Below are 15053 nucleotides of genomic sequence, written 5' to 3'. Positions count from 1 at the left end.
CTGAGGCATCGATTTCCAGGAAATATTTTATTCTGGCAGTGTTGTCCTGATTTTACCCTTGCTGACTGGCCTGTTGTAGTGTAGTATAATCTTAATCAAAGGTTTGATACTGCTATCACATATAGCAAACAGAACTTTGATACCAGTTATTCAGAGGGGTAAATCAAGGCCAGCCAGCCAATCTATCGTGCTGGCTTGTTTTATGTAAATAGTGTAGCTGATCCTGTGTGGTGCTATACCCCATGCACGCGAATGTGGTTCTTGAAATGTGTACGGAGTTTGATATCTTTTTAGCTTATTTGAATATGCAAACTTTCAGGAACTGGGAATAGAACCACTAACAATATTTACTGAAATGTATGGTAGGAGAATACAAATCCATGCAGGCTGAATTGCCAAGTCGGTCACATGTTGAACTCCTTCAGGTTACCTGGTCCCTGTAACTTAATTCATGAGGTTTGAAAAGCATTACTGAAGAGGCACATCCTCTGAGATGCCCTGGCTAGCATTTGTTTGAATAATGTTCCTCCTGGGCAGACCTGTAGAGTATCAAATGCTCGCAATAGCCTGGAAAGTGTGGCTCAAAATGCTGTTTCTAGATCACTCTGGACTCAGATAAATGTGTTGTGCCTCCAACATTGGCATCCTTGTTGTCTCACATCAGTTTAATCTGATCCGTCCATCACCTTTGTTTGTTTCAGTGTTGCTGTATGTCCGGAAGGAATCTGAAGAAGTCTTTGATGCCCTCATGCTCAAAATTCCATCTCTGAAAGGTCTAATGGAAGCTGTAAGTTGCAAGGTTCCTCATCCACTTGGAGAGAAGTGACTAGTGTAGTTCCTCAGGGATCTGTACTGGGCCCTGTGTTGTTCAACATCTTTATAAATGATTTGGATGAAGGAACAGAGATGAAGGAATTTTATTAGATCTAGCCCACTTCTCCAGCCTGTCAAGATCATCCTGCATCTTGGCTCTGTCTTCTACTGTATTTGCTACCCCTCCCAAATTTGCAGATGATACTAAATTGGGAGGAGTAGCAAATACAGTAGAAGACAGAGCCAAGATGCAGGATGATCTTGACAGGCTGGAGAAATGGGCTAGATCTAATAAAATACACTTCAACAAAGACAAATGTAAAGTTCTGCATTTAGGTAGGAAAAATCAAATGCATAATTATAGGATGGGGGAGACTTGTTTGAGCAGTAGTGTGTGTGAAAAGGATCTTGGGGTCTTAGTAGACCAAACACTGAACATGAGTCAGCAGTGTGATGCGGTAACTAAAAAGACAAATGCAGTCTTGGGCTGCATCAACAGAAGTGTAGTGTCCAGATCACGCGAAGTGATGGTATCGCTTTACTCCGCTCTGGTTAGACCTCAACTAGAGTACTGTGTTCAGTTTTGGGCACCACAATTTAAGAAAGATGTAGACAAGCTGGAACGAGGAGAGCAACAAAAATGGTGAGGGGTCTTGAGACCAAGTCCTATGAGGAAAGGTTGAAGGAGCTGGGTATGTTTAGCCTGAAGAGAAGAAGACTGAGAGGGGATATGATAACCAAGTTCAAGTACTTGAAGGGCTGTCATATAGAGGAGGGTGCCGAGTTGTTTTCTGTTGCCCAAGAAGGTCAGACCAGAACCAACGGGTTGAAATTAAATCAAAAGAGTTTCCGTCTAGACATTAGGAAGAATTTTCTAACAGTTAGAGCGGTTCCTCAGTGGAACAGGCTTCCTCGGGAGGTGGTAAGCTCTCCTTCCCTGGAGGCTTTTAAGAAGAGGTTAGATGGCCATCTGTCAGCAATGCTGATTCTGTGACCTTAGGCAGATGATGAGAGGGAGGGCATCTTGGCCATCTTCTGGTCACTAGGGGTGTGGGGGGGGAGAGGTAGTTGTGAATTTCCTGCATTGTGCAGGGGGTTGGACTTGATGGCCCTGGTGGTCCCTTCCAACTCTATGATTCTAAGGTTCTAAATTATCATTTTTTTAAAACGGTGGGGTAATTTTGTATACCCACCCACTGACAGAATGCATGAATTGAGTAGACAAAAGCTACTGACGATAGCAGAGGGGTGTCAATCTCAATTGTTATGAGGGCCGGATATGACAAATGTCAGTTGGTCAGGCGGGGTCGGGCCATGCCTCGCCAGTCTAGTTTGAGAGTAGTGGGGTGGCTGCCTCAGCTGGCTCTCGGGCTGGATAAGAGCTCTCATGGGGCTAGATCCAGCCCATGGGCCTTATGTTTAACACCCCTGCTGTAGCATGTCCTCTGTGTATGCCACTTACATACCTTTCCAGTGAGGAAGGCAAGTTTATATAGGCCCAAGGCAAGGCAGGGCAACCCATAGGGGTGTGTGGGGCTTGGGACAAGCTGCTCCCCTCCCTCAGCCTGTGCAAGACTTCTGGATCTTGCAAAACCTCTCTTCCCAAGTCCCTGTCAGTCACCTGAGCAGCAAGGCTACACAGTCCTTTGCTGTCCAGATGGTCAGTGCCTTCCTCAGGGAAGCGTGAAGCCCCCTCCCAGTGTAGGGCCAGGGTGGCCACCTCAATTCTGTCTGTCCAAGGGATGGCTCTGAGTAAGAGCAGTGGCCAATCCACGGTGGGGAGGAGTGGGGCAAGTCAAAAGACTAGTAAAGCTGTTGGGCACAAGATGGCTTATGGCTTTGTGTACAGACACCAGAGTACTTTTCTAGCTTGCAGAAGACACTTGCGTTCAGTCCCCCCATAGGAGATCATCCTGACAGATTCTCTTCAGAGATCACTTTCTGCCTTAATTTTCTATTGGAGTTTGAACGGATCCCTGTTTTCTGGCTGAGTGCAAATTCCTGCAATATAATAGTGCCCTTAGCATGAAATCTGTTGTAAAGAGGTATGCATTGGTGGTGTGCTAACATGAATTGCCTCTCTCCCAAACAAGGAAATCAAAACAGTATTTAAAGAAATGTTTTTGGTAAAGGGTAAAGTGTCTTTCTCTTTCTCCTCCCCCCCATGCTGCAAAATGGATGAAGATATATTTTGCACAAGCATCTTCATGCTACTAGGTATATGCAAATTTTACTTTAAGGTCAAGCCTGTTCTAGGAAATCTTGGGCTTAAAAAGAATAATTTCGGGAAGCGTTGCTGTGAAATATGTAGTTGTGTTCTGTGTCTTAATTGGGCTCCTTCCATTCTCTAATCGGGGACTTGCTTTCAGAGTTTCTTCTTTCCCAGACTCCGTCCACAGCTTTATTGGATAGTGTCTTCGTTGCTTTAACTCTGTAAGATGATAGATGTGGAATACAAATAGAATGTTCAGTTGCCTGCTAACATAGAGGGAATAGTGCAGAAGTTGGAGAAACTTCAAAATCAGCCATTAGAACTTCAGCTGTTATGTGTTCTGCTTTTCCCCTCTTCTGATGATGGAGTTAAAAAGAATAGAAGTGTTAAGTTTGTATACATAGCAAAGCTTGCTAACTCTGTACTTGGGATCCAAATTGTGTTCCCTGATCAGGAATTCCTTCATGACTTCTTGCAGTGTCTTGCCTCTGTAATGTGCTGCAAACTTGTGCCTGCTGTGAGCTTTGTGCTTAAATGAGGAAAAGGAGGAGTAGATACACATTGCTTAGATGGCTGTATCATATATTCTTCCACTTGAAATCAAGGGCCATCTGCATGGTTACTGGTTACTCTGTACTAGAGTCAAGGAATCCTTTTGGCTGCTCTCATCTGATGGACGTTAGTGTTTGCTAACTTGATAAGATTAGAAAATTGTAGAAAAAATACTTTAAATAAAACAAATGGTACCCAGAAGGCTAGCAAACACTGTATATGGCGCTTTCTACAGTTTAAAAAAAATCAGAATGACTTAGTTGCTGCTTTGGGGTTGGTCACCCTCATGTATTTCTCCCGTTCTGAAAGTAGTCAAATGCGTTCACCTGTCATTCTTGGGAAGTTGGGTGGGCTGAGAGGTTTCAGGCGTGCTTTCCATCAGTCAGCTGTTTTTTACTTCTTCAACCTTTCTAAGTCACCTGGACAGATTTACTGTGTTTTTTTACTTTTGTTTTGAAGTGTTAACAAGAACAAAACCAGTGTCTGTGACTTCAGTCATGAACACATGAACACATGAAGCTGCCTTATACTGAACCAGACCCTTGGTCCATCAAAGTCAGTATTGTCTACTCAGACTGGCAGCAGCTCTCTAGGGTCTCAGGCAGGGGTCTTTCATATCACCTACCTGTCTAGTCCCTTTAACTGGAGATGCCGGGGATTGAACCTGGGACCTTCTGCATGTCAAGCAGATGCACAGACCCTCCCCTAGAGGAAAGCTGAACTCCACATGAACACATGAAGCTGCCTTCTACTGAATCAGACCATTAGTCCATCAAGTTCAGTATTGTCTACTCAGACTGGCAGCTGCTCTCCAGGGTCTCCAGCAAAGAGAGGTCTTTCACATCACCTACTGCCTGATTGTTTTAACTGGAGATGCTGGGGACTGAACCTGGGACCTTCTGCATGCCAAGCAGAGGCTCTACCACTGTTCGCTCCATTTATCAAGCTGGCTACATACAGCTGACAAGTTTTCACAGTCTGTCCAGCATGTTTTTATCTTGTCCTTCCTCCAAGGAGTTCAGGGTAGTGTCCCTGTTTTATTCCATCAACATTTTATTCCTGCAAAAATTATGTAAGGTAGCTTAGGCTGAAAGAAACTGACCCAAAGTAACTCATAGTGGGGATTTGAACCCAGGTCTCCTAGATGGATCCTAGTCCAATATGTTGACCATTAACCCACACTGGCTTCAGCTGTCACTGGAGAGGTGCGTGGAGAGCCACCATGACTTTCGCATGAAGCTCCACATGTTCGAAAGTGCTGCCAAATGAAAATTATGACTTGCATAAAATTTACCATCTAGGAAAGAAGGCTTAAACACTATAAAAATAAATGGTGTTGGATCAAAAAGTTCCAAGACATTTTAATGTGACTAGTTGCTGATTTTAGTGTGGGAAGAAACACCTAAACTTTGATCCATGTTGTGGTGGTGGTTTTAATTTTGAGTGTGAGTTACTAATTCACCCAGATTCACATTTATAAGTGAATAATTATAAGCAGGCCTCTGTGCAAATATGTTTCAGAGAAAACATAAATAATTCTTTTTAACGTGAACTTTTCATTCGTTCAGGTGATGCTTCCATTTTTGCCATTTTCCATTTTTATTTTTTAGATCTCTGACAAATATGATATTCCTTTGGATAAAATTGGGAAAGTCTTCAAGAAATGTAAAAAAGGGTAAGTAGATCTAAAATATCACCCACTCTGCAGTTTTGTGGACAAAACTGGACATTTTACAAATGGTTTGACCTTTTCCCATACACAAATCTTCCTTTCCCCCCACACCAAATCTGTTTTAAATAGGGAGAATGGAGCTGGTCCCAATAATGTAGCTCCCTCACTTCAGTTGATCCTTCCCAAGTTGGTGAAGAGAAAGAGAACCCTGGACTTTGGCCATGGAAAGTTAAATCCCCAACTTAATTATCTAGGCAGGAACAACCTGTTTCCCTCCTCTCCCCTTTCATTGCACTGGAAGGAAAGGAGCATCTCAGTTAACGCACCATCAGAATACATAGCAGCTGAGGAAAATGAAGTGGTAAACATAGGAAGCAGCAGTTCTTGAAGGTTATCCGGGCTGTGTAACCGTGGTCTTGGAATTTTCTTTCCTGACGTTTCGCCAGCAACTGTGGCAGGCATCTTCAGAGTAGTAACACTGTCCTTCAGTGTTACTACTCTGAAGATGCCTGCCACAGTTGCTGGCGAAACGTCAGGAAAGAAAATACCAATACCATGGGCACACAGCCCGGATAACCTACAAGAACCAATGAACTCTGACCGTGAAAGCCTTCGACAATATTTTAATAGGAAGCAGCCTTGTACTGAGTCAGTTGGTATATCTAGTGCAGCATTGTCTGGTCTGTGCCTAGCAGCGGCTCTTCAGGGACTCAGACTAAGCAAGGGCCTTCCCAGAACTGGCTGCCTGAGGTCCTTTAGCTGCAGAAGCCGGAGATTGAACCTGGGACCTGCATGCAAAGTGTGAGTGTGCTCTTGCTGAACAAGCCCCCTCAGCATGGCTTCTTTTGGAATACAGGTTGAGTATCCCTTATCCGGATATCCAAAATACAGAAAGATCTGAAATACGGACATTTTGAGCCAATATGCAGGCATTACTCTCAGGCCCTCAGCAGTGCACAAAGCTGATTTCTAATGGTTCAATGTACACAAAATTATTTTTAAAATATTGTTTAAAATTACATTCAGGCTATGTGTTTAAAGTGTATATATATGTGTGTGTGTGTTAAGTGCCGTCAAGTCGCCTCCGACTCATGGCGACCCTATGAATGAAAGTCCTCCAAAATGTCCTATCCTTGACAGCCTTGCTCAGATCTTGCAAATTGAAGGCTGTGGCTTCCTTTATAGAGTCAATCCATCTCCTGTTGGGTCTTCTTCTTTTCCTGCTGCCCTCAACTTTTCCTAGCATGACTGTCTTTTCCAGTGACTCTTGTCGTCTCATGACGTGACCAAAATACGATAGCCTCAGTTTAGTCATTTTAGCTTCTCGGGGCAGTTCAGGCTTCATTTGATCTATAACCCACTGATTTGTTTTTTTGGCAGTCCACGGAATCCGTAACACTCTTCTCCAACACCACATTTCAAAGGAATCTATTTTCTTCCTATCAGCTTTCTTCACTGTCCAGCTTTCACACCCATACATAGTAATAGGGAATACGATGGCATGAATTAATCTAGTCTTGGTGGCCAGTGACACATCCTTACACTTCAAAATCTTTTCTAGCTCCTTCATGGCTGCCCTTCCCAGTCTCAATCTCCTGATTTCTTGGCTGCAGTGTATATAAAACATATATAAAAGTGTATATAAAACATATATAAAAGATAAATGAATTTAGTGTTTAGACTTGGGTCCCATCCCCAAGATATCTCATTATGTATATGCAAATATTCCAAAATACAGAAAGATCCGAAATATGGAACACTTCTGGTCTCAAGAATTCCGGATAAGGGATATTCAACCTGTATCAAGAATACAAGACCGGAGGCATCCCTTTCATGAAATAAAGTCTATGAAAGGCCTGATTTCATAGTACACCTTTGGGGAAGGACAAGGCTTCAGTGGCAGAGTGTCTGGTTTGCATACAGAAGGTCCCGAGTTCAATCCCCAGCATTGCCAGTGGAAAGGATCAGGCGGTGGGTGTGAAAGGCAGCCTTTGAGCAAGACTCTTGAGTGCTGCATGAGAGCCAGTTGATAGACTAAAATTCTGACTCGGTATGAGGTAGTTTCATGTGGACACATTGCTGTAGAGCAGTGGTTCTCAACCTGGGGCCATATGGGGCCACAGGTGAAAATTGCGTAAATGGGGGGCCACAGAGGGAAGTGAGAAGGAAGAAAACAGAGAAGTGACCGAGAAAATAAATACAATTTGTACCTTCAGTGGACTGAAAACCTAACACATTACTTTCTTCATTGCGCTTCTATGCATCTTTTGCAACTGTGGATTTTTGTATCGCTGTAATCTTGTGCAACGGTGGTAGAGGCTTTGTTCTCCCTTGTATGTGAACATCGTTGTTTATTAGCATGTTGTATTCTCTTTTCGTGGGGTATTTTTTGTAAATTTCAGTTTCCCAATAAGAACTGCATGTGTGCATTTTGTGTGGCTGTTTATGCTTCTTATTTGTTCCTTGGCTATTTACAAACAAAACATTTAAATAGCTACCTTTCTACCGGTAGGACAGGGGGGCCACAGGAAGGAAACAAGGTCGGAAGGGGGCCACGGTCAGAAAAAGGTTGAGAACCACTGCTGTAGAGGACTTAGCCCCTGGATTTTACGTACACTTGTAATGCGCCCCATTAAATAAGAATATATAAATAAGAATGAGCGCAGCAAAAGTTTAGTCTTTTGAGCTGTCAGTATACTTCAGTGCAGTCAGGTTCACAATGTTTCCTCTCCTTTACAGTTTGGCTCCTTCAATGCACGGTTGGAAAGGCAAGCAAGAAAGCGTACTTGCCGCTATAAATTCTAAAGCTGGCTTAAATCAGCTCCTACTAGTTAGTGTTGTGGCACGAACACTTGTGCTATTATGTAGGGCTCAGGGTGGCTCAGTGCCAGTCCAAAAGGATTACCTTTTTGGGCTCCTCTGTTACTCACTTGGTCTCCTCCATAGAATTGTAGGGAATTATTGCTTTGTGGGAGGGAGTTACTGAGATTTTTCAGATAGATATCCTCCTTAGGTCCCTCATAGAATTAAAACCCCCAAAGTTCTTTGGGTGGCTCTGATACCATAAACCAGTGTTGATATAGTGTGCACATGACTTCAGCATCTAGAGTGAGGTAAAAGCCAATAAGGGCCTACAGTGGTGATATCAAGGAGGTGCCTATGGCTTCCATATCTCCTGCCAGTGTGCTTCTTGGAATCCACATGAACACATGAAGCTGCCTTATACTGAATCAGGCCCTTGGTCCATCAAAGTCAGTATTGTCTTCCCCGTCTAGCAGCGGCTCAGGCAAAGGTCTTTCACATCACCTACTTGCCTAGTCCCCTTTAACTGGAGATGCTGGGGATTGAACCTGGGACCTTCTGCATGCCAGGCAGAGGCTCTACCACTGAGCCACAGCCCCTCCCCTCCCCTTGCTTCTTCTCCAAAGCAAATAGCCAGTCCCGAGGGGTTTCAGAAGAGCCCAGCGAGCATCACTATTATTGTTGTTGTTATCTTTAACCATAAATCCCGCCCTTCTCTTGGCCAAAGCCCGTCTCAGGGCAGCTCACAACAATAAAAACAATATAAAACAAAGCAACGTATAAATTAAGTTAAAACCAACAGATTTAAGTTTTTAAAATCCAGATGGTGCTCATCCAGTACATAGAGACCAAAGGCCAGCCCGCCAGGGTCTCCTAGTCCAGATCCTAAAAGGCACTAGGGGAGCAGGAACATCCATTTGGAAACAGCTGCCTCCATCATAGGAGGATGCTTTGCTTGGGGCTTCTTTTATGCTTTGTGGAACCTCCTGACATTTTGTGATTGAGCCCATGGTAGCCATTTTCTGGTTAGATCCACTTCCCCCATGGCAGGCTTTTCCTTATGGGATTGCGTATTCTCAAAATCCCAGGCGTACCTATAGGTGCAACAAGACTAGGACCCCTGGCTTGCACGCTGAGAGCTGGAGGAAGCAAGGACTTCAAGATATCATCATGAGAATATTTACTTAGAATTTGTTCGTGTCCCCTCCTTCTGTTCAGAATAGATGTGTACCGTCCATCCAGTCCCCTAAGTGTGGTAGTGCTTGCCATAAGGTAAAGTGTGGAGCATGCAAGCTTAGTTTTGCTCACAGCCAGTTACAAAGCAGCATGTCCAGAGGTGGGGATTGAAATGCTTCCTGCTTCCTCCAAGCTCGTTCTGAGCAGAAGAAAATCTTTTTAAAACCGAAGCTTGGATTTCTCCCCCCCCCTTTCAGATTGCTCCATTTTTATGTTATTGTTCTTAAAATGCTTTTTTATGTGGCAATTGGGTTTGGGGGGGGTTTCTCTCACAGTAAACACTGCAAGTAAGCAGTATTGAAAGGGGTGGGGCTTGATTTGAGCTTGTAGGCTGCTGGTGCACAGTTTCCCAACAGGAAAGTGTGGGTCCAGCAAGCAACAAACCTCAGGTAAAACTCCCATGCATAAATGACCTCTGTATCTCTTTCCCTAGTCTGTTGGCAAGGGAACAAATAAACTCCAGGCTTCTTTTAATTCCCTCCCTCGAGACCCAGCTCTTGATTTGTTGGCCATATCTTATTAGGTTGGACTTGTAGATGATGAAGCCCATAGAATCTGATTTGCTCTGTGGAGTTGCCTTTGGTGTATTTGTTAAGTTTGATTGTTATGTTCTAATACTTTTTTATCTCAACTGTTTTAGCATCCTAGTGAATATGGATGACAACATTGTAAAGCACTACTCCAATGAAGATACCTTCCAGTTACAGATTGAAGAGACTGATGGATCTTACAAACTCACTCTCACCGAGATCTAAGCTTATTTGGGGCCTTCTGTGTGGATTTTATATGAAGATTGTGAACACAAACCTCTCATTACTGTGTTCTCAGGATTAAATTTGCCTCCAGGGGAAAAGCCATTATTCTTCCAGGGAAGAATACCTTCTGTTGTTAAAGCAAGGCTGATACATTTCAGTCCTTCTGGCAGCACCTCTTAGTGAATGAAAGTTACTGAACTGATTTTTCCAAGATGGCAGATCTTAGCAAAGCACTATAAAATGACCGTCTGGTGAGATCACCTGCCTATTCTCTTAGCTCTTAAATGTATGGGTTTGTTTCATCAAATGATCTTTGCCAGGGCTGTACAGCTACCAAATTCCCACTGATATTTATAGGGAGGTTTCCAGGCAGGTGTGGGATGGATTTTTACAATGTTTACTGCAGAACAGGGCATATTAGCTATCAATAATTTTCCAGCCCCATAGTAGGAATGCCAAACTGCCTTGCTTTATGAAGAACTTCCTTTTTAAGTTACTGTACTGAATCCTATCGGACAAGCTCTATTTGTATATGTGCAGTATATTTTGAAGGGTTGTAAATGTGTACATAGGAGTCATAAATATATATATATATAATATATAAAGTACCGTATATCTTGATACATATGTATGTCTATGTGTGTGTGTGTATAAAGTGATCTTTGCAATTAAGCCCTCCCTAAAGGATTGCATGTATCCTGGAATATAATGTTGAGAAAAGCTGCCTCAGTTCTAAATTATCTGGTGTCTGTCTGATTTCTTGTAAGGCATAATTGCCAAAACAAGTAAGTAGATACTTTATGCAGTAACCACTGTCTTATTATCTTGAGCTGGGTCTGGCTCCTTGTACAGTATTGATGTTCACCACTAGTAATGTATCATTACTGCATAACGACAAGAAGCCTGGTATCTTATATGGTGAAATTTTTTGAGAAATACTACAGCCTTCTGGGTGTTGAGATCTGAGCTCTTGCATCTCAGGGAAGAAGCTGGGTTCACTTTTTCCTCTGAAGTTCACAATGGCGTGGGCTTGTCTCTGATATGCTGTTATGCAGGCGAGCCACAATGTCGTCATTTCAATAGAAACACCATTATTCCTTGACCTCTCCTGTGACATTAGTAATAGTGTATGGTTCTGCTTTGGTTCCCTGTTATGAATCTGTCTCATTTCTGATTGCAGCAATAATGAACAGAAATAATTTCAGTCCTGCTTTGATGCTGAACAATATAAAACCATGTGTCGTAACCATAATATGGATCAACATGAGGTCTTGGTTACTAGTGGAATTGTATGCTTACTCAGATTTGAAGAGAAATCCAAAATTGCAGACTATATGTAGTAGACTTCAGCCACTCCAGATGCTTATTAGGAGTAACATGGTTGGCACCAAAACTGGAAATCATGGGTTCAAGGTTTAATTACAGGGGCTTCCTTTAATCCCAACAGGTTACCACATGACTATGTTCTGTATCCAAATTTAAACTCCCGGGCATCTCTAGCTGAAGAACCTTGGGTACCAGAGGTCGGGGAAAGCTCTTCTCCGCCTGAGACCCTGGAAAGCCACTGAGAATCAGAGTAGGCAATACAAATGGACCAATAGTTTGGCGCTGAGTACTGCAGCTTCGTACATTCCTATATGTTTATAGCTACCCATGGTGTTCTGAGTTTTGGAGGCAGACATATCCCTCTGATGAGTGGCTTTTGGCCCACCTAGCCATACATATGCATGCAACGTTAAAATTGCTGTTTCCCAGTCTCAAGTATGTATGTGTCAGAGAAGTGATGAAAGCTTCAAAGGTTTGCTATTCCATATGGGGATTTTAATGTATTAACTGCTAAAAGGCCTTTATGTACACATAATCAAAACTTAAGTATGTTTCCCCGGAAATATCATGGGCATGCAGGCTGCTTTTCTCTGGCTGCCAGCCAATCAACGTGTTTTTCATGTAGATGCCGCTGAAAACAGGCTCTGCAGAGAGCATCTTCTGCATGTTGGAAGGTGGCTTATCATATGCCCTGTCCATATTGCCTGGAACATTTCCAACCAGAAATGTGATTATAATGCAGGCGTGGAACCTTCCCACATGAGACTGTGAGCCAAACATCTGGATGCTAACAGTGGTGCAACAGAAAAAGTTTAGCACATAGCCCTCTGCAGTATGCATGTATCTAAGTGTTACATGTTATGTTTGTGTAATGCTTGCTTTCTCACGCAAACCTCTAAACTGGCGTTATGTAACTACACTGGCTAAAAACCACTCGAATCACTGATCGCCTGATCTTTTTTTTTATTCTAATTGTGTAGCAACCTAACTCTGAAGAATGAAATGTATAAAATAGGCTGTATGGATGGGATTGACAACAACAACAAAAGAGATTTCCTAAGAAATTTTGATGGTGTTTTAAAAGGTGGAAAGCAAATCTTGTTACCCAAAACTAACAGTTTTTGGCTCTGCTGCATTTAGGGCTGCCAAGAATAGATTTTGTTGGAGAGAGTTTCTTAGGCAAGGGAATTTTTATACATGCACATAGAAGTTAAGTGTACACTTATTTCTGTAGGAAAATTTGAAGTTTTACTATGGACAGTGAAAGTTGGTAAGGGGGGAAATGAGATGCTATGTAAAGGATGAATTTTATATATATATAATAAATATTTATAAAAATGTCTGAACTAAACTGATTATTCTGGACTTCTAACTGTAGCCATGTTTTTATGGACCTAATTTTGGTCACCTTTTTTTGTGTCTGTGTAATTGAAATGTTACTGTAAAACCAAGAGCTATTAAATTTTATATGTACATTTGGAACCATTCAGTTAACCTTGCCCAGCCTTTTTTATACATTCGGAGGGGGTGTTTGCATTTGGGAGAAGGAAAGTCACCACTTCCCTTCTGTGCCCACGGATATGTAATATGTCCACCTCCATGGGTTTCCGTTCCAGCTTGTCACAGGTGACATTTTTATGGTAGAGTGATGTGACAAGTAAGAGGTAGCGAAGCCCAAGAAATGTTCCCTGAGCATGCATGCACATTCTCAGAAACATCTTAATAGAACTTGACATGCTACTAGCTTAGATCCACTGAAAGGTTTGTATGGACTGAAGGGACTTTCATCCACAGGGCATGACTCCCCCACCCTCCCACTCCATTCCGAAATAGTCCCCCATGCTGCTTCTGGGGGACAGGGGACCCCAGAAACAGAATGAAGGGGGGAATCTGCAATAGGGAGCAGGGTTGCCAAAAATTGCCCCCCTTACACGTGGAAATTCTTTGGCTCCAAGCCATTATTTCAATTATTAGGATTGGGAGAAGCCAGGGAGTAACAGATCACTTACAAAGTGAAAACAAAATTTATGAACTCTTTTGTTACGTCACATTCTTGCAGAATAGGTTAATGTTTCACAGCATAGAGTCTTGCAATGTAACATTGATTTCCACATCCAAATCTCCCCACCCCCAAAATTATTTGCTTCTTGCAAGTAGGTCTTTATCGAATGCTGGTGATAACAAAAGAATAGCTCTTCAATTGGTATGATTCAATTCAATTGGTATGATTTCATTATGGTCAACACACTTCCATCCTACATTCAAAGCCTTTGAATCAAGGTGAAAAGCATCCTACTGGTTTGTATACTTCTGATGCCTCTCTTAAAAATTTGGTTCCTTGAAATGCTGTTAGATCGTTGTCACTTACAGTTTGGAAATCACTTTCTGCAGATGTTGGCTTTAGAACACTTGGAAGAACTACTTATGTGTCATTTTTCCCTTTCTTTTCAATGTAAATTCGGCATGCTTCCACTGGAGATCTTAAAGGCCCTCTCCTTGGTGGAATCAAGTAGTGTTTTGTTTTTTAAGGCTGTCTTTTAAGTGCTGCTGCTATCTGGCTCAATGGATTGTGTTGCTGCTGGAAAGTATTTGACTACATTGTCCTTATCTGAAGGCCGTTTCTCAGCTATAAATAAGTAAATAGACTGCAGCAAGCATTCACTTTCCTGAGCTCTGTCCTTTAATAGCTGTATCCTTACATAATCTTTACATCTTTCCTTGTTCTACATCATCTTATGAATGTTTTTGGTAAAAGCTCTGTATTGTTGCTGGCTTTGCAAACTTAATTAAGCCTGGCATAACGTTATTTGTCACATTTATAATGCTTTCTTCTCCAAGAAATGCATAGTGGCAAATATTGGCTTTCCCTCCCTATTTTATCCTCATAACACCTCTCTGAGATAGGTTAGTCAGCAATTTGTCCAAGGGCACGTAATGAATTCCATGACTAAGTAGGGATTTGAACCCAGTTTTTATCCATTAAAATCCTACATTATATATTCCTGTACCACGTTTTCACGTGTGGATGTACTCACAGAATTACACACATCTCTACCCCAAATTTACCATGCTCTTTGTTCTCTTGCTGTAGAATTTCTGTTAGCGCCCCGGTTATATGCTTTTTGTTTGTATTACCGTAAATTCTTTCTTTTTTTAATGCACAAGGCAGAAATGGATTTGAATGAGCAAGTTATAGTTCATTAATCCCAAAGGAATATACAACCTTACTCTGTAATCATAGGTTGCAATTAATGACATGTTTGGCATACTACTGTCAGCTTGTGCTGTTTGGGTATAAAATATGCCTACTGCAGAGGCTCTGGGCTCATGTACAAATACACCCAGAGAAAACAAGGAGATGAGTGGTGTCAACTAGATTGACCTCGATGCTCTACCATCAGCCTGCTTGGGCAGTTGCCTGAATAAATACCCAAGCTGTCCTCCAACCTGCGGGGCAGTGCACAGGGCTTTGTGTTGAATGAGCAAACTCCAAAGCAAAGAGAAACCAGTCGTCAGAGGTGCCTCCCTTCTCTTAACAATAGCCTGATGTAGCTTACTGAGTAAGTGGATGAATCAGGCTTGGCTGCAAAACTCTTCGTAGCCATGAACTGATGAGATGGCCACCTTAGGCAAGCCAGACTTTGATCAGTGGCCCCTCCCACGAATACTGGGCTAATTCTTTGGG

General features: G+C 42.4%; 1 protein-coding gene across 3 annotated transcripts in view; it reads left to right on the top strand.

Annotated features, from left to right (window-relative positions):
- The window catches only part of GRHL1 (grainyhead like transcription factor 1), a 65848-nt gene extending 55547 nt beyond the window's left edge, over positions 1–10301 (top strand). For all 3 annotated transcript variants that reach the window (XM_056856321.1, XM_056856320.1, XM_056856319.1), the window contains exons 14-16: positions 702–787; positions 5188–5252; positions 9928–10301. In XM_056856321.1, the coding sequence (XP_056712299.1) occupies positions 702–787; positions 5188–5252; positions 9928–10042 (266 nt within the window). In that variant the 3' untranslated portion in view covers positions 10043–10301. The remainder of the gene's footprint in view (positions 1–701; positions 788–5187; positions 5253–9927) is intronic.
- Positions 10302–15053: the final 4752 nt, after the last annotated feature.

Source organism: Euleptes europaea, chromosome 10 (genome assembly GCF_029931775.1).
Source record: "Euleptes europaea isolate rEulEur1 chromosome 10, rEulEur1.hap1, whole genome shotgun sequence".
Classification (NCBI taxonomy): Eukaryota; Metazoa; Chordata; class Lepidosauria; order Squamata; family Sphaerodactylidae; genus Euleptes; species Euleptes europaea.
Note: the sequence above shows the minus strand (reverse complement) of the source record. Positions and strands in the feature narration are given on the sequence as shown.